The 20,127-nt window shown below is 47.4% G+C and overlaps 1 protein-coding gene across 4 annotated transcripts in view; it reads left to right on the forward strand.

Annotated features, from left to right (window-relative positions):
- The window catches only part of samd11 (sterile alpha motif domain containing 11), a 52,402-nt gene extending 32,344 nt beyond the window's left edge, over positions 1-20,058 (forward strand). For 3 of the 4 annotated variants that reach the window (XM_030422084.1, XM_030422087.1, XM_030422086.1), the window contains exons 6-13: positions 3,032-3,196; positions 8,626-8,779; positions 14,065-14,180; positions 14,517-14,595; positions 15,195-15,979; positions 16,578-16,711; positions 17,943-18,053; positions 18,299-20,058. In XM_030422084.1, the coding sequence (XP_030277944.1) occupies positions 3,032-3,196; positions 8,626-8,779; positions 14,065-14,180; positions 14,517-14,595; positions 15,195-15,979; positions 16,578-16,711; positions 17,943-18,053; positions 18,299-18,571 (1,817 nt within the window). In that variant the 3' untranslated portion in view covers positions 18,572-20,058. The remainder of the gene's footprint in view (positions 1-3,031; positions 3,197-8,625; positions 8,780-14,064; positions 14,181-14,516; positions 14,596-15,194; positions 15,980-16,577; positions 16,712-17,942; positions 18,054-18,298) is intronic. The other variant, XM_030422085.1, reaches the window with a different exon arrangement.
- Positions 20,059-20,127: the final 69 nt, after the last annotated feature.

The raw sequence follows: 20,127 nt of genomic DNA on the forward strand, positions 1-20,127 counted from the left end.
TCCTTTAGGTGCGAAAATAGATATGTACGATTCAATTATATAACAGTCACTGCCTAATTGTTAAGCCATACAGCCACTAGAGTAAAATCAGTCTTGCATTTACCTCTGTTTTTTTCTCACCACCTTCCAAACTCCTCCCAACGGTTCTGTAGTGTTTGTCTCCGAAGTTAAATCATACAGATGTTTAAAACTTCTCACCAACTCACATAACCTTTCCTCAAAAAGTTCCGTCATGTGGTTGTGTCTTGCTTGAACTTTTGGCTACACTGCCCCCTACAACTACCAGAGGTACTGCTCTGTTTGTTCATATCCGTAAGCTAATTGAGCCTTTAGTTTTGTCTGTGCGATTCCACTGAGATGGATATTTGAAGCATCAAAATTGAGAATCTGTGGTGCTTAAAACATTTAGAAATGATATTTTTTTTAACACTGCAGCAACTTTTCTATACATGTACACATGCACATGTCACTGGGTTACTAGAGAGCATGGCTGGTTGTCATCTCTACGTTCCTCCAAACTTATACAGTAATATAATATTTGGGTGATATAATATCTTAGAAAAGACCCTGTAATTACCCTGTAAATAGAATAATACAATTATAAGTCCTAATAGAGACACTTTATTGATACATCTGCTCTCTATATGACAAAACAGCATAAATAATGGACCTTGAGAAGGCACACCTTTCTCTGTAGTGCTGCAATCTGGTCGCCATCCTCTATTATTCATATCTCCTTCGTGGGGCGTGAAACCGGGCGCCCGGCGTGGAGCCAGCTCAGCCGCCGGGCTCGTCCCTCTGGGCTCCTGAGGAAGACTTCCTGACTGATGCATTATACAGCAGGCAGAACCACAAAAACCAAGGGCAGCTCGCCGCACTTCCAGCCTGAACAACATGCAGGCATACACATACAATATCGAATAGCTCATGAGAGAAATGTTCTTTTATGGTGGTTAAAAAATAGATAGGTGAGAGCGTGTGAGTGTGTTTGGACGTCAGATTGATTGTTGGGCTCAGCAGGAGCCTGCTGTTGATCTTTGCCCTCTGGGTGACCTTTGACATACAGCAGCCCCGCCTGGAGCCTCGCTCTCAGTACTCATTCCTGGCCATTAAAGTCTTACTGAGACACATCTCGGCTTCTGAAAGATGCATGGGTTTTTTCGTGAATGTGTGTGTTTATGAGTGTGTGTTTATCTGTGTCTGTTTGTGTACTCAGACTGGGCTTCCTTTTAAGGCAAATGGGGGCTCGTGTGTTTTTATTTCAACTTTGTGGTCTTGTGTGCGGTTAGGTTTTTGGATTTTAAAGCAAACAACCGCCGTATACGCCTTGTTTATATTCTTCCTTTGCTGTGTATTTGCATACAGGAGACAGATAAGATAAGACGTGTGTGTGTGTGTGTGTGTGTGTGTGTGTGTGAGAGAGAGAGAGAGAGAGAGAATGCAGCCTGCTGTTCAGAGAAGTGCATTTAAACCATTTCAACACCCCCCCACCCCCCACCAATCCTGTGTCTTAACCTTGAGCTCTGTCCACACCCAAACCCAAACTCTGCAGCTGCATGTGTGTTTCTATATGCGTGTTACATCTTCTTGTGTCCAAGTTTGGCGACAGACACTATCCTTTAATGACTAATGCAGGTGGGGAAGTAGATTGAGAGAGAGAGAGGGGGTAGTGTTTGGATGGAGCCAGAGAGATTGGATGCCGCTGCGTAAATGATGTCTGTTTTTCTTTCTGTGTGCAAAGTCGGCACCCCCCGCTGTGTTTAGAGAGCAGCAAAACTTTAGACAGGCACAGACTAGTTGCGTGTGCACACACCACACACACACACACACACAAACACTTGAGGACCTTGGGTGGATTAGCTGGAGCTCGGTGGTGGAGACAGCGATGCCTGCGTGCTTGCTTCCTCCCCCACCACCTCCACCTCCGCTCCTCAGCGCCACTCCTGCTCGCCTGCCCGGGGCCAGGCTCAGGTTTCAATAAGAAGGAGGGTGGTAAAAATAACCCCTGCTTTCTTCTGCTTCTCCCTCCTCCACCTCCTCCTCCTCATCCTCTTTCTCCCTCTTCTAACTCCCTAACCACCTCCCGTATCCCCCCACCGCCCTTACCTTAGATCATGTTACTATTGACAGAGAGAGGGAGGAGGGAGGTCAGAGAGAGAGATTAAGTGTGGGGACTGACAGCTAGATAGATATCATACACCACATCATCTTCACAACAGCTTAAACACAGCACAGCAGCACTACATGCACACACACATACAGTGGAAGAAGCTGAGCCTTGTTTTTAAAGTCTTTTGGGTTGTTTTCTGTATCAATAACAAATCCAAATACTGTAGAGTACGACAATCCAACAGAGTTCGTGCTAGGGTCAGGCTCAGACCATTAACAATGCATGCCTCATCCAGAGAGGTTTCCCGTTCATCAGCGCTGTTTTTCTTTATGAATGATCCGTGCATAAGCATGTTTCCTGGCTGATATTTGAGGAAGCCTGAGTGCAGTAATCAACACAAATGTGCAAGATGGAAGGTGTGTAAACGGAATTCAGGGTAATTCTTTGCTCTGTGCTTACAGTGACAAGAACTGCATGAGTAATACTCCTAAAAATACACCTGTCACATCAGCCAAAATCACAGAATGTGCCAAAAAACAAACAAACCTGTTGATACCTCAGATTGCTCAAAATCACTCGCATGAAAATATGCGAACTGCCTCCTGAGAAACAGTGAGTTGGACTGAAATGGGATTTTTGGATGTTTGGACTACAACTTTTCCAAATCTCTGACCTCTGGCTGTGATGTCTAGTGGAATTGATACAACTCTGTGCATGAGGCAAATTCCTCACAATTATGACTAACTCGGAAATGAATGTGGATGAAAACGTGAAGTAGTTGTTTAATCTGCTAGAAGGATAGTTGAGTGTTCAAAAGTAAGAGCAAGATGGAAGCCTACTAGCGTTTTAGATTTTATCGCCTGATTAGTTGGATATTGACAGTCTCTGATTGGTCGTAATTTAAGTGTCTTCTCTCTCCAGAGAACTCCCAGAGCCCGGTAGTGGAGGCAGGTGGCAGCCACGGCCACATGAGCCCTGAGGAGCACTACAGGCGCATGATGTCAGCGCTCAGCGAGCAAGGGTCCTACGAGGAGCAGCAGCAACGGCTCTACCAGCTGGCGAGCAGCATGGGTCTGCAGGGCCACGGTGAGTCCATCATCATCCTCCCTGTCATCGTATTGGCTCTCAAATATCTGCACTGCACTCAGATTTTTCATGTGACACCACAGTTGATTTTTACATTCAGGATAAGGTTTCCTACTCTAGCACTAAGAATTGACTCATGAAAGATCTAGAAGCACTTTTCCTTTATTTTTCTTTCTTTGTTTTGAAGTTACTTTAGAGTTAGTTTGAAGAAGCTTAAGAAAAAGTTTCCTTTGGAAGCACTTCACCAGCTTCTATATAAATTTTTTTTTTTTTTAAAAACCCTCTTCCATCACCTGTCACTAACTTGCCGAGATGCAGCGCTACTTTGTAACCCCAGAGTGTAGTGCTGTGCTCAGAGTACCATGTTAAGGTGTGCCACGCTGCTGCCATTGTAAAACCCGAGCCATGGAGACGGCTGACATTTCTATTTGCCGTGCTTGCCCACCCCGTGTCAAAGTGTCACTCAGGGTGATTTCTGACCACCAAGGCTCTCCGTTGTTAACAACACCAGCAAGCCGTCGCATGCATCAACGCCACGATTGATCCGGGAGCTCTCATTGGCTGCCTGCCAGCCCTCTAAATCTCCCGACAGCCTGGAAACCTCCCAGATTTTCTCAGTTTCTACAGACACATAAAATTTACTGGTTTTAGCTTAAGAGAATTGTAGTTTGATAGGGAAAAGGGAAAATGAGAAAAGTTGCCTCGTTTGGCTTTTATAAGTGGGCTTTTTATTCATTTCACTGTGCCTGCCATTGAATGTTAACCTTTTTCTCACATTTTTGTACAGAATGTAACATTAAGTCTCACCAGTCTTTATGAGCTCTTTCACAGTAGCATAAATCCGATCGATGCCCCGGCCGAATTGTAGTTTGAGCTACTTTTATTTTTATTTGATTAGTAATGATTTTTAATTGCTGGCTGCAAATCTAGGGGGCGAAGCCTGTAAAGGCTTTAATTGCCTTTTCCCCGTGTCTTAGTGGAGTTAGAAGCAAGAGGCAGTGCATTGTGGGGGTTTTATGGCCCAGGGTGCAGTCTGATCGCTGGCTTCCTTTCCCAGAAGCCTTGCTTGGTATGAGGCAGACGCTCTGGCGCAACACAGACGCACTCGCTTCCACATTCCAAATCGTTTGATAGTTTCCACACTATCCTTTATTCCGCACACGTGCATTCTTCTTCCAAGCCGCACTTTAAAAGCTCTCTATGTGCAGGAGAAGAAGAGGAGGAGGTAAAGAGAAACCAGGAATAGGAATAAAAAAAAAACCTGAGGGGAGAGGAAACAGCGACGAGGGAATAAATAACTTCTTCTGGGGCGAGAAATCAAGAAACAAAACATACAAGTATATTAATGATGCTCAGGTCACACACACTTTAAAACACAGCTTCTCTGTAAGATTTCTTTATAGTGACGTGTGTGTGTGTGTGTGTGTGTGTGTGTGTTCATGTCCACTGTTGGGTTGGGCGCGTCGTCAGATCCTCTAAGCGGATGATGAGCTGCGGGCATCACAGGCTTTGCCAGCGCTCCCTGACAGCCAAGCCTTTGGTGTGGCTAATATTCCTTTTCTTCCGCACCTGGCAACTCCCTGCATCTATCCTGCCGACTGCTCACAAGTTTATGTAGAAAACTTATTTTAACACCACCTCCTCCACCACATCCTCCAAATCTCCAATTAACAGTTTGAGCTTGTGAAGAAACTGACACTTTCAGACACAAACAGTCTCGTTGGAGGGACAGGGGTGCGGGGGTGGCTGTTTTGTCTGCAGAGAAGCCGATGTGATTCGCTTCAGCGAAAGCCCCTTGACATTGACCCTGTCTCCCTCCTGTGACCCCCGCCTCCCTCCCTCCACCACCATCTCTCCTATACATCTCCATCTCAAGCACTGCTTTTATACCCCCTCCTCATCCTCCTCCTCCTCCTTTTCCTTACCCCCACCTCCAACTTTCCCTTTAGCCTTGGTCCCCGCAGAGCATCCTTTCATGTGTTTGAAGTGTAGGGCACCGAAAATTAAAGTGTGTGTGCGTGAAAGAGGCAGGGGTGAGGAGGAACCCTGTGTGTGTGTGTGTGTGTGTGTGTGTGTGTGTGTGTGTGTGTGTGTGTAGGTGCGAGGTATTGTTTGAGAGGTTCTCTCTGGACCTGATGGGCAAAAGAAGAGTAGGGGGAGGGGGGGGTGGAGGTGGATGGGGTGGTGGGGTTGTCGAAATGGCCAGGAGGGCTTTCCCTCCCTCTTCATATGATGAAAGGAGAATGAGGGAGAGAGAAAAGAAAAAGAGGGGTGGGGGGAGAGATCCAGATGAAAGTGAAGGGAGGGGTGTGCTTTTCCGTCTCCTGCACTTTAGTCTGATTTGAAACATGAAGCTGTAGACAACATCCCTTTATTATATCATCATCATCATCATCATCCCAAAGAGGCTAAAAACTCTGTGATTGGTCAAAGTAAAGACATTCAGTTTGACAAACTCACCACATATTTACTGCTGGCTAAGCCTATGATACTGGCTGAATACCTCTTTCCTGAAAAGATACTTAATTTTCTGGTGTACGGTGCGCTTGGGCGGATGGATGTCGGCTTTTGTGTACCTGCCAGTCCACCAAATCCATCACGAGGCCGGCCAAGCCGTATCAGTGCTGCGCTCCTCTGCATTCTCACGTTGAGAAAAAAACGGCTTAACCGAGGGGATTTAGGCCCAACTCGCGGAATGATGGCGGGGAGAAAAATGGAATGGCACAAAAGAGGGATAAGCGGGATGGGTCCGAGCAGTAAACTGGGACCTCCCAAAATAACTTGTGCAAAAGGGAAGATGTGTTTGTGTGTCCTCAATTAGGACACCCAATTTGGAGTAGGAGGGACTCTCCCCTTGTGTTCCAGCAGCTGCAACACGGAGAGTTTTCAAGAGGGAAATTCTGAGTACTTGCTTTACACACACACACACACGCACACACACACACACACACAAACACACTGGAGGGTAGAGCCCCAGGTGACCCTGCTCTTCTTTAGTTCACATGAAAGAGAATTAGAGAGAGCCGGGGGGAGAGAGAACAAAATATGGAGCCAGTGTTGGATTGAAGCTTTACAAACATGGATAAAAAGAGAATGGAATAAGAGGAGAAACGCTAGACAGATAAATTATCAAAATCCATTTGAATTTCGACAGTTTTATCCAGCTTGTATTGTCTTGGTTCCAAGAGGCACTCAAGAGATGGTACATGTCAAAGTCAGGGCACCTAACTGCCATTGAAAACTCGCATCTTGGATTCTTAAGCCTCATTTTTAAGTTTTTAGACTAAAATAAACTGAATATAATGAAAAATAGACTCAAGAAAATAAAATTCAACTGTGAAATGAATTCATAAAATGTGAAAGTCTTTAATTTACGAGAAATGTTCACAAAGTTTGGTTCGTGGCTGAGGTCAGTGGGGTTCAGCTTGTTGACTTTGGTTACATAATGTCAGTACTTTTACTGGCCAAAGTTAATTTAACGATATTATTCAGCCTTGGAAACTGTTGCAAAAACTCAAAGACAAGGCTCTCAGAGGAGCTCGTTGAGTTGCATTATGGGAAATGTAGGTTCCAGTGTTTTTAGAGCTTGACCCTCACTAAGGTCTGTAGCCTACAGTCAGCGTCTCTTCTTTGTTTCATATTTTGGCCGCGATATAGTCAGAATATCTGTGCAACATCGATTTTGACTGTTCTTTTTAAAATCTGTTGCTTGGAAGTCCCCAAACTTTATACTAAATGCTGTAGTCCCCCTTTAACTCACACAGTCATACACAAAATAATTGGTGAGGTGGGATTTTGACAACAGGAAACTCACAGAGGTCAACTCTTCCACCCTGTCACCTCTGCACCATGCATAGCAGACTGTGTGTGTGTGTGTGTGTGTGTGTGTGTGTGTGTGTGTGTGTGTCTGTGTGTGCAATGGGGCTCCAGTTCCCTCTGATCCCTCCCTTATCTTTCACAACCCCCAATACACACACACACACACACACACACACACACACACCCTTGTCTGCCGCCAGCCGAGTCCCCTGCGGCCTGGCGCAGCAAACAGATCGATACACCGGAGCTAGGCCGCATTAATATCTGTCGCTTCACCCCCCCAACCCGGCGCCCGCTCAACTGCTTTAGCACACACACACACGTGCACACAACACACACTCACACACACTGACACACACACACACACACACACACACACACACACAGTCAGGCACACATGCAAGCAACTAAATCACACAGACTCACACAAACACACGTCACACCCGTACCGGCGGCGGAAATGGCCCCTAGCTCCCGAGGGATCTGTCTAATTAAAAAAGAGGGGGAGGGGGTGGAGGGTGAGGGTGGGGGAAGAGCAGTGAGAGAGAATGGATAGATTGAGGCAGAGAGAGGGAGGAGAGAGAGAGCAGGATGGTTTTTCTCTCATTAGAAGCCATGTCTCCTGGTGTGGCCTGGCCTGGCTGATAATGATGAGGCCTCTTCTCCTGCAAGGGTGAGAGACAACCGGGGTTGCTGGCGGAGGGAGAGAGAGAGGGGATGAGCGGCGAAAGAGGTGGAATGAGGCGAGCGGTAGAGGGCAGAAGGTGGAGAGAGAGGGCGGGCAGAGATAAAGGGAGAAGTCGTGATGGTGGCGGAGGTGTGGAGGGCTAAGAAACCACTCTTTGCCCAATGTGCGAAGCCGCTTTTTGCTCGCTCGCACCGAATCACACTGGTCAGTATTTGTTGAGAAAACATCGTTACGCACCGTCGTCTTTCATCTTTCCTCTTCCACTTCACTTTAGTTTGAAACTGGTCAGCTCAGTCCCAAAGCGCGACAGATTGATTTGAGCGCTATGAGCTAATTTCATATACCTCGGCCAAAACGTCTGTTTTGCTTATCCTTGTTCAGTGTGTGTGTGCGTGTTTATGTGCTTGTGTGTGTCTATATGGTGTAACATGGGGATTAGAAAATGCACAGCAGTCATTTTCAGTATTAATGTGGAATGAGCCGAGCTATCTACATACTTATGCCTCACATTCTTCACTACAGGACAATACACAACTTTTTTAAGTACACTTCACCTGTGATTGTTGGCCAGAAAACTTGTAATGTTCACACATGGAGCTCATGTACAACACACTCCAAACACGAGTGTAAACATCAACTGTAAGCTGGTGAGATGTATAGTTGTGGGATTTCCTGTGTAAAATGTTCCATACAAAGCTTCTGTTAATATATTGTTATAGATGTGAGCATCTGGATACTGAATTAGTTTTTGTCCTTCCCTCTCTCCCCCTCTCCTCGCTGCTTTCCCCCCTCTGACTCCATCTTTTCTTTCTTCTTTGCCTCAACTATTAATCCTTCATCATCTATGTCATGTCATCTCTATCTTATCATCTCTCTCCCTCCTCTCTACTTTCCCTGTTTCGCCCCTCCACTCATTATTTAGACATGCTGCGTGCTCGCCAGGAGGCGTTGGCTGCGGCGGTGAGGAATCCAGCGGCCTTAGAAGCTCACCTGCCCTCTGCGGGCAGCTCCTCTTCATCCAGCCAGAGACGCAAGCAGGGCCTACCACAGCACCGGGATGCACATTACACCGACAGGTGAGAAGCTGTCGGAAAACACACGCTAGCATGCAACAAAAACCTCTATGTTAGCCGGGCCAAAGCTAGCTGTTGAGAGGTACCCTGCCCTGCTCACGATACCAGCATTATTCATCATTAAAAAGGCCCAACACCCACATCCTCACACACACACTGCATTAGGCCCCAGTTGATGTGAGCACATATAAAATCACAAAGATACTGTGTTGAGATAGTTTAAAAAAAGCCTGTCAGGAAGAGAGAGTCGAGTTAATCACCTGCCAGTTTGCATCACCACACCACGGCACTTTTCATTCTTCCACCGATTCCAAGCTTCCTCAGCAAGATCTGATCTCATATTTGGCTTTTTCACTGTGCCGCAGTGCACGTTTGTGTGTGTGTGTGTGTGTGTGTGTGCGTGTGTGTGCGCATCTCCATATACATGGTTAAACTAAGGATCCAATAACCTCTTGGCTACCACTGTGGAGCTGCACGCCTGCATCGCCCGGCTCTTCCTCCCTCCTCTCCCCCCAGCGCTGGCCCCTGCGCCTCCCAAACAAAGCCGGGGGCAGCGGGAGTGGGCGGGTAATTGCTTGTCGATTATTTATGTGGCGCGGAGAGAGGCGGGGGATCGATAATGGGCCGGCGGTGCGGCAGCGGGGGGGGAGGGAGGGCGGGGGGGATTTGTGTGTGTGTGTGTGTGTGTGAGACAGAGGAGGGGGTGGTGAGGGGTAGGGCTGGGGATATAAGCAGGAAGCAGAGCGGCCAGGCGCTGTGTGGTGCAGCTTTGGGAGGCTGTGGGGGTGTATATATATTGCTGTGTGTGTGTGTGTGTGTGTTTTGAGGGGGCGCTGATTGTTCGCGTGTGTTTGTTTGTTCCATTTCTCAAGCTGGCGGTCTGCATGCGTGCTCATCTGTGCGGATTGAATTTGGGTTTGTTTGTGTGAGTATGTCTGCTAATTTGTGTGTGTGTGTGTGTGTGTGTGTGTGTGTGTGTGTGCGTGTGTTTGTGTGTGTGTGTGCGTGCGCGCGTGTGTGAATGGGAGAGAGAGGCCAGTAGTGCAGTGTGAATGTAGTCAGTGAGCCGCGGCAGTTCTCCGACAGCACACAGAGTAATTAGCCACATAGGACCGGGGAGAGTTAACTAGGCCTCTCCCTCCCTTCCTCCATCCATCTCTACCTCACTCCGTCCCCCTCTACCTCCCCCTTCCTCCTCTTTAACCCTTTCACTCTCAATATGTTTCTTTTTGGAGTGAATACAAAAGGACTTAATGAGGAAAATATGTTGAAGAGCTCTCTCCATCACTTGCACCATTGTTCAAATGAGAGAATAAAAGAAGAAACAGAATGATGCAGAACCTGTGTGATGTCCACCTGCACATACTCATGTCCATGTCCATTATAGGCCAAGAAAGTAAAAATGGACACATACCTCAGGTCTGGGCCTGTTTTACTTCATATTAAAACAATACAATTTAGACATTAGTGTGTTCCAACAGGTAAGCCCCCTCATGTTTCAAAATGATAACCGTCCCCTGTGCGGGGTCAATAAAGAGATGGACTTCTAAGTTCTCATGAACCTGACTGGCCTTTTATAAAACCCTGCACCCCATCCAGCACCTCTGGGATGGACTGTAGGCCAGCCCCTTGTGCTCTTGTGGGATGAATGAGATCAAATCCCTGCAGCCAGGTTCCTAGCTCCTTCACAGAAGTGTGGAGGCCGTTATAGCAACATAATATTAGCCATAAGTTTGGAATGAGATGTTAAACAGTCTCACGTGGTAGTCATGTCCACATACTTTTTGATTGAATAGACTATGGAGAACCTGCGAATAAGAGAGAGGCAGGAAATTAAGAGGAGACTTGAGAGTGGGGTGAGTGCAAAGTGAGGAGAAAATTAAAATCGAGATAATTGGCGAGTAAAAGCAAAAAACAGAGAGGCTGAGAATGTGAGTGTGCGATGGAGGCTCTCCCCCTCTCTAACTCTCTCCGTGGCTCACCTTTCCATCGACCCCTCATCATTGATTATCTGGGGCCCATTAGGGCCCATTGTTAAAAACAAATCATTAGGGCCGCTCGATGGGCTTAGAGCCTGGCGCTCCATTTGTCTGGCCTTAAATGGCACTAAGCTCACCAAGCATCTGCAAGGCAAATAAGGGAGGGATGGAGAAAAGCAAAGAGCGAGAGAGAGGAAGTGGAAAACATGGGGGCTTAAAATGGGAATGAAGAGAAGGAAGCAGAAGAGAAGAAGAGAGGAGATGGCGGGAGGACGAAGTGACGGAGAGAGAGATATGAACCAAAATAGGGAGCGAGGAGATCGAGAGAGTGTGAGATAAAGCAGGAGAGGGGGGCGGGAGGAGGGGGTTGAGTGAGGGAGCGAGATAGAGGGCGAGAGAGAGAGCGAGCGTGGAGGGAGCCTCATCCATTTTAATGAGCTTCCTGTGTAAATGTGTTCCTGCGGAGAAGGAGCCGAGGGCGGCCGCGCGGCGCTCCTAATCCCCCCACGCTCCCGTCATTAAGGGCAGCCCTGTCACACACACACACACACACATACACACACACACACACACACACACACACACACACACACACACACACACACACACACTTCTACAGGCGCACACACCGCCCGGGCTGCTGCGGGACGGGACCGCTGTCGCCACTCTGACAGGTCGTCACACACCAGTGAATTCCCCAGGAGCCTCTGGCCTCACTGCAGGCAGAGAGAGAGAGACAGAGAGAAAGAGAGAGAGAGAGAGACATACAGAGACAGAGAGAGAGAGAGAGAGAGAGAGAGAGAGAGACATACAGAGAGAGAGAGAGAGAGAGAGAGAGAGAGAGAGAGAGAGAGAGAGAGAGAGAGAGAGAGAGAGCGAGAGAGACATACAGAGACATAGAGAGAGAGACATAGAGAGAGAGAGAGAGAGAGAGAGGATATAGTTGAGTGTGATTATGAGCCCACCTTACATTTGTGAATCTGCCTGTTTTGAGTCTCGTGCAAAAACTAGGTGAGCGTTTTTGCCTCATCTTTTTATAGCATGTTGGTGGTTTTCTGACAAAATGCACAGATAGGCCTAAAAGAAACCACACATACACACACAGACGTGCACGCACACACTGACACACACGCACACACACAGCCCCAAAGCAAAACGACTAATGTCTGCCGCTCCTCCCTTAAAATTGCCTCCTATAAAAGGAGGAAGAGAGGGAGTGATGGAGGAAGGGAGTGGAGGGGAGTGTCAGACACACTCTTTCTCTCTCTCTCTCTCCGTGTCTCTCACTCCCCATGATTAGGCCTAATTATGGTGGCGCAGACGCCTGGCAGCCCCAGTCATGCAGCTTTAATTGACCGTTATTCATCTGCGGGCTAACGCTAGGCAAGGGTAGGCGGCGCAAGGAGAGGGAAGAAAGAGAGGGAATATCAGAAAAGGGGGGTGGGGTTGTGTGTGTGTGTGTGTGTGTGTGTGTGTGTGTGCATGAGTGTGTGTTGGTGGAGGGGTGGGGGGTGATGAGAGTTTGGCATGCGGGAGCCATGGCGGGGGTGGATGGGAGTTTTGCGGGCGCCTCTGCGTAGCCTAGTGGAACTGCGCGTCGCAAGGCTAATTGCTAGCCCCGAGGGATTAGGCCAGGTGATTACACACTGGGCGGTGTAATTACATAAGCAGCGGCTAGCGGGGCCCGGGCTCGCGGCTCCGGGGTCACGCGCCGCAGCCCTCACCCAAGATTAATTGGAGCTGCCACTGGAGTGCGAGGCACCGCCGGAGAGAGCGGTTATACGATTAGCATTAACATTTCAGCGGCGGAGGCGATCGATGAATGGTTTTCACCCTACCCACCCACCCCCCACTCCATCTCATCTCCCTGCTCTTGTATGCGTGCCCTCCCTCCTTGCAGCGCCTCTCTCTCTCTCCTCCTCTGCCGCCTCCTCCTCCTCTTCCCTCACCATTTAGTGAGGCAGGAGACATGCAGGCGCTGGCTAATTTGAACGCGTTTGCAAAACAATATTTGCGGTTGCGTGCGTCCCAGTGTTGGTTTTGATTTTGTTGTTTTCCTCAGCTTGTTTCTCTTGTACACTTTTGTGTGGCGGCAGTCACACACAGCTGAGCTCTGATTGGTGTGATAGCAGCAGCTCAGGAGGCGAGGAACGAGAGACAGGAGAGGGAAGAGAAGTGAGGGTAGGAAGCTCAGGAAAGGCCCTGGAAACAGCTGTGGGTTGAGACAGGGAGCGGGCAAAGAGCATCATCATCCACTCCAGGCTCGAGGCCTCACACACTCTTACACTCTTAAAGGGTCAAGGTGCAGGATGCTTCACTCTTCTGACAGCTTTTTATCCGCTTCTTCAAAACCTGTCGCTGTACCGATGAAGATGTGCAGGCAACAGGGAGAAATACAGAGAGAGAAGAGAAAGGATTATAGTGAAAAAAGAAGAGAGTGCAAAACTGAAAGAGGCAGGAAGAGACAGGATGATATGGAGTGATGAAATGGGGAGCAAAAAATACATAGTGGTGAAAGAAATAGAAGTGGAGGAAAAGAAAAGAGGGAACAAGACAGGTTTTAAGAGGTCACAGAGAAGCAGAGAAGAACAGGGAGGAAAAAAAAGATGGGTAAGACAGAACAAGAGGCGGAGGGAGAAAGGTGAGAGGCGCCTTTCCCCCCTCAAGGAGGACAAAAGACGAGGCCAATAATGGAGAGGCCTTTTCAGAAGCGGAGGTTGCAGGACGCTCCATCTTTTCACCGGCTTCAATGCAGCCTAGAGAGCGAGAGGGAGAGAGGGAGGGAGACGGGGAGAAGGGCGTAAAAAAAAGGGAGAGACGAGAGGAGGGATGAGTGTTAATTAGAAGGTCCTTCAGCCCGTGGCCCCGGTCAAGACGCAGGGGCCGCCCCAGCTGTCGGAGCATGACACACTGGCATTGTGCATTCAGCCCTCATTATGTGTGTGGCTCCAGAGTTGTGTGTGTGTATGAGTGTGTGTGTGTGTGTGTGTGTGAGGCGGCAGGGGAAGGAAAGGCTGCAGTCCAGGGTACAGCAATGGCCAGCGGCGCTTGCTGCGGCGTGACAAGACTGATGAGGCACTGGGGCGACACGGGGGCCTCTGGAGCTCCGCTGATAAAAATACACCGCATTCATTGGTGTGGCAGCACGCACACACGGACGAGCTGAGACGTACCGAGAGCAGAGAGAACACAGAATTATTAAACTGTTCTTTTCATACATCCCTCCTTGCTCTTGTCAGTTTAATAGTCATTTTAAAGCGTCCAATGAAACTTAAATGTTGTCTTTTTTTTTCATTTTTGTGTCCACAGAGACATGTCCCACCCTCCGCCTCTACTGTCCCCTCCAACTGCGCCTCACATCGCCTTAGGACCTCACCTGCGGCCTCCTTTCCTGGGCTTGCCCTCAGCTCTCTGCCAGGCCCCTGGTGAGTCATCAGTCATGTGAAGACTAAATACATAATTCATAGTACTAATGTGTATGCATATAGTATGTTTGGAAAAAAAAGCAACATTCACACTGAAAAAGGAAATATTTCATGGCTCTCTACCAAATCATTTGATACAGTTACGCATTTTTAAAGCTCATAAAGGTACGGTAGTTGTAGGATATTCATTACTGAATAATGTTTGTAGGCACGTCCTGTAGAACTGTTTTCTTGCAGCGCACCTTTCAGTCACTTTCTTTGAAAATGTTTTCACGTAGATATGGAAGCATTCGTGTCACTTTTTAAATGTGTGTTTTCTCGCTGTTTCTCTCACAGGTTACGGTTTCCTCCAACCAGCTCAAGCTGAGATGTTTGCTCGGCAACAGGAGATGTTGAGGAAGCAGAATCTGGCCAGGTATGCAGTAATCGCACAATTATGGCAGCCATGTATAATGGAAATTTATGGCAGCTAAAAGTTAATGGAGACCTATTCTGCTTTTTTCATATTTTCCCTTTCTACCAGTGAGTAATATATGTTCCTGTGCATGGAAAAGGTCTTGATAGTTAAAAAGCTTGACATCACGCTACATCGCCATGTCACACATTTGCATAACTGATGCCCAGCGGCTAGTTTGGCACATTTTCAGTTGATTTAGCTCAGCTGGTGCTGGCTCAGGCATGTGTGAGCTGACCAATCGAAGCAGACTGGGTATTCAGGAGGCAGGCCTTAAAGAGACAGGAGCTAAAATAGAGTGTTTCAGACAGAGGGGGGATACAGTGCTGAAGTACTGGACAGTTTGAGAACAATGCTGTGTTTTTTGAGCATTAAGATATGTAAACCTATTCTATTAGTAACCCAAAATAAATTAATGAACCTGAAAATGAGCAGAATATGTCTCTTTTAAAAGTAGCCTGAAGATGGGGAATTGTTTTATAATGTACACCCTTGCAAAGCAATGTTGTAAATTCGACTCTGCCTGTACATTAAAGTCCTGGTGTGTTTCACTGCCTCAGACTCGAGATGTCGGCAGAGCTGCTGAGACAGAAAGAATTGGAGAGTCTGCACCAGCGACAGCAGCAGCAGCGTCTCCTGGGCTCCGACCACCTGGGAGCTCTACCTCCTGGCCTTCCCCCCGATCATCCAGCCCTGCGGAGTCTCCACGACATCCCAGAAGGCCATCCGCTCCGTGAGGAACTGGTCCGCCGCTCGAACGCAATGCTGGTGCTTCGCCATGGGGCTGCCACACCCCTCTTAACCCTCAACCACCAGCAGCAACCTGGGGCGTCCTCCACACCCAAAGACACCCAGGCGCATAGCTCTTCTGTGGGTCACGATGCTGACTCCAGGAAGACACCCCGCAGGGGTCCCCTGACTCAGCTCCGTGCTGGGGATCACACAGGAAGAAGAGAGGACAGAGGAAGGGAGAGAGACAGGGAGGTGCAGGATGAGGAGATGAAGGACTCTGACAGTGAGGCAGAGATGTGTGAGGAGAGGCAGGACAGCGTCAGTGCCAAGTCCAGCAGTAAACCCAGGGACAGGGAGAGAGATGGGAGCAAAGAGACTGGCAGCAAGGGAGTGTGTGAAGGTGCCAAGGAGATCGGAGAGAGCTCAGGCCGGCTGAGCGCTCCGTGTAGTTCAGCAGGTACAGAGTCGCCCAATCGCCACCTGTTCACCCCTGGACTAGGCAAGGCTGATGTCAAGTACCAGTTTCCACCTGGGTTCATGCCACCGCTACCTGCTCTTCACGCCCAGTCGCTGCCCTTCGGGTTCCCCTACGCCAACCCCTACTTTCACACGGGTGAGAGACTCAAACACACACACACTCACAAACAAACACATGAGGCTGGAGACGACATGTGAAACCCATTAGCGTCAGTCTCTGTGTGCGTGTCTCCAGTGTGGAGACCTTTCCCTGTTAGGGGCCCTGCCTCTGACCCCGGTGTGACCCTCATGCACAGCAGCAGCAGCACGGCCACGTGGGCAGAGAAGAGGGAGGAGGAGGGGGGTTGTTCACATACTGACACACAACGTTACTGTGTTTTTGATTGTCAGTTGATAGTTTGCAGTTTATGAAGCAACAGTCTGAAATGTTAACTTTCCCTTCTCCAGAGTAATAGTCGAACACCAAATCTTTACCTTTACTCAAGTACTTTTTACAACACTGTAGATTACTGACCCAATTCCACCCAACTATTTAATCATTCGTTGTTTTAATTAAAAGGTGTCTTCCACAAATTCATCATAACTAACGAAACTTGACAGTACAAGACAAATATTACTTTCAAGTGTGTGTGTCTGCGGCGTCTGAAACAGCGGCAGGATCCTCCACATGAACAGCAGCTCTGTACCCCGTGTTTATATTGACACATCATTTTCACCCACTGCTGCTCTCTCAGGCTCTATGGGAGGTCTTTTCATGGATGGGGAGGACTCGGCCACAGCAAACCCTGTGGAGGACATAAGCAAGTGGAGTGTGGAGGACGTGTGCGGCTTCATAAGCAGCCTGGCCGGATGTGCTGAATACACACAGGTGAGGACGTAGGGAGGAGGGAGAGAGAGAGAGGGAGAGGGAGGGGGTGGAGGCTGACGAACAACCGTAGAAGAAAAATTGTGACCAAGATGTAGTACATACTGCAGCATTACTGTAGTACTTATCATTACATGCAGGTAGAAGCAACACACTGCAGTTATTTCATGTGTATTGTGAACGTGTGAAGGTGCATGAATGCTCTTGTTGTGCATGTACATCGTGTAATTTGTGTGAATGAAATGTGTCTGTGTGTGAATCTGTCATGTGTTATATTTCTATCTTTTAACAAAAAAAACACATACGTATATATATATATATATATATATATATATATATATATATATATATATATATATATATATATATATATATATATATATATATATATATATATATAAGTTGAGAAAAAATATTCACATGATGATCTACGTGTTTAAAGATCTCTCCGTAATCTGTGTGATGTGTTTCCTGTGGCTCCACTGTAAGAGATGGGGTAAAAGATCCATAAATCTTGTTCCGTGTAAAAATGATTTGTAAAGTTCAGCTGAAGCTAATGAGAGGCGTCAACTGAATCAAGTGGGTGAGACCGACTGTAGTCGTGAAAGAAATTTTCTCTCATTAGCTTCAGATGAACTTTCAAGATTGTTTTTGCACAAAGCAGGACTGTGAAATCTGTCTCTCTTGTCATCCGATCAAAGATATCTGAGGAATTATTTTCTTTTGACGGTAACACAGGCGCAAGAGTCTAAGAGAATGGCGTGATAAAAAGCTGATGTTTTTGGTTCTGCTGTATCATTTTTGTATCATTAGACTCAAAATTAGACTAAAAACTAACAGTTTTATAGGAGTGCAATGCAGACCAGGAGACTCTGTTTCAAAACCTGGTGCCTACATTACCCACAATGCATATCAGCCACTGAGGGACATCACTGGAGACAATCTTTTCATGTATGAATCAGTGCTCCCCAAAACCTCACTTTAATGTGTAAAATTTGTAGAATTATCCTTTAAAAAATCTGATACGTTACTTGATAAAACCATATTAGACAACATTCTCCGCTTCTATTATAGAAGTGTTGGGTTATAATCTTTAGGTTTCCTCTCAAACTGGCCATGTAACATTTGAGAACAGAGCCACTATTTGGAGGTTGTGTGAATGAATGTGTAGGTTTGTGTGTGTGAGTGTGTGTGTGTGTATATGTCGGGGCTGAAGCGGCTGTGTCTCTGCCAGGTGTTTCGGGAGCAGGCCATCGATGGAGAGACATTACCGCTGCTCACTGAGGAGCACCTGCTCAACACCATGGGACTAAAGCTGGGGCCCGCGCTCAAGATCCGCTCACAGGTACACACACCACAGACCTGCTTGTGTTTGTGTGTGAGTGAGTGGGCTCGTCGTGTGTGTGAATGTTTCTGTCCATAGGCCCGAGATGAACCGTTAGTGTAGCTTAGATTATTCCCTTGAAGCAGCCAGCCCCACAGACTGCAGCCTCCATTCTCTCTCTCTCTGTTTAAAATACAGCATTAGTCCCTTACTCATTACTCGACAGGCTGAGCTGACACTTGTATGGTTTCCTCTCGTCTCCTCAGGTGGCGCGCCGGGTTGGCAGGTTTTTCTATATGACTGGATTCCCGCTGGCGTTCCCGTTTCCGCCTTCTGCCGCGCTGCGCCCCCCAGAACGGGATCGGGACCTCCTCACCACGCCGTCTGACACGCCCCTGTCCCTGCCCCATAGACCCACCTCCACCAGCAGCAGCTCTTCACCGTACAGCGGCCCCAACCCAGGGTGCTCCTCTCCCAAGCAGGAAAACGGTAACAGTTCTGCGGTGGGGGGAAGATACGAAGCCAAAACTCCTTCGTAGGAGAGGGACGGACAGGGGGTGAAGAGGGCAGACCTGCCTCGAACTAACCGAAGAGGGTGTAAAGGGGGGAACATGAACCAGAGAGACTGACTCCCAGATCCCCCTCACCTCTGGACCATTTCGCTGAAATTTATGGGAAAATATTGAACTGGAATAAAAGACAGCTGGACCGTATCCGACAAACCAATCAGCCTCTGAGTTCCTCTGCAGTGGCTGTAGCCGAGCAGAATCCTAACAAAGTGGGTTGGGGAAGGGAGACACGTGAAGCGACAGAGAAAGAGGAAAAAGGAGACAGCTGGTCACAGACAGCCTGCCAAAAAAAAAAAAGGAGCGAAGCCCTGCCACAAATGCGACATTCTTGCAAGTCAGACAGTCAGACGCTAGCGGAAACTCTTCCTTCCTTCCTGGGCTGGAGGAAGCTCCGCTCACTCACCCACACTCCCATTTCTCTTGTCTCTCTCCGACTGCTCTCCCCACAAGCCCTGCAGAACCCAGGAATTAAAAAGAGACGCCTCTACTCTCTCTCTCTCTCTTTTTCTTTAATCTCCCTCCCTTCCTTCCGTCTCTCCCTTCGCCGGTTTTTCCCCGAGGCCAAAAAGCAGCGTGGAGCTGTCTTTTGTAGAGTTGAAGCATATGCTGAGCAGCACCAGATCTGACCAGCTCCCTCTTATCACTGCAACTATGCATTCCACTGTCCCGATACCAAAGATGACCGGACGCGTGGAATTGGAACCGTGTTTCACAATGTGTCTGCTTCTTGTTTTTTTTTTGCATTAATGGTCTGAGAGAAAGACTGCTCCAACAGGGAAATGCTAGGCTAGTGCCTCATGTGATGGACTGTATTTAAGGGTGACATACAAACGTTAACGAAAACGCTGAAGCCTCACTGAGAACAGGCTTGTGTCATTGTACGCTTGTGTTGACTACTGTGGGAGGTAGGGAAAACATGCAAAATTGTACAGAATCATGCTTAAGATGAAAATATCCTGAAGGTTACATACGTGGTACTTTTACTTTTTTGTTAAATGTAGTTGCACGAATAAGGTTTTCTTTACTGAAAAATGTGACTTGCTGAACTTTGGTGGTACTTTTGTTAATACTTCTTTTTGTTCTGCCATTTAAAAAAAAAAAAAAAAAACTAATATTAAAAAGACGCTCCAATCTTGATGAATGCTACTTCAGCATATAAATATGAGGAAAAAATATTTATAGGACTTTTGATGTAGTAGAAAAAGCAGATTATGATATGTATTATAATTAGCCCTTACGATGGATTCCAAAGATACTCTTACTTGGTTTTCTCTTGGTTGCAGGGAAAAGAAAGGCACAAAGCTCTTAATGCAAATGTTTTGAATTTGTTATGGATTTTTTTTTAAAACTACGCAAGCAATGAATTAAAAATGGTCTCTAGATTTCCCTTCAAAAGTTTTGTCTTCATCCTATTTTTCTATTCACCACACAGGTGAAATAAATCCTAAAGAAATGTCTCTGCTTTCTCTTTTCTCTCTCGTGTCTGCGTCAAACGTATATTCGCCTTTTCCTCCTCAGGTGTTTGT

The sequence above is a fragment of the Sparus aurata genome, chromosome 7 (assembly GCF_900880675.1).
Source record: "Sparus aurata chromosome 7, fSpaAur1.1, whole genome shotgun sequence".
NCBI classification, from domain to species: Eukaryota; Metazoa; Chordata; class Actinopteri; order Spariformes; family Sparidae; genus Sparus; species Sparus aurata.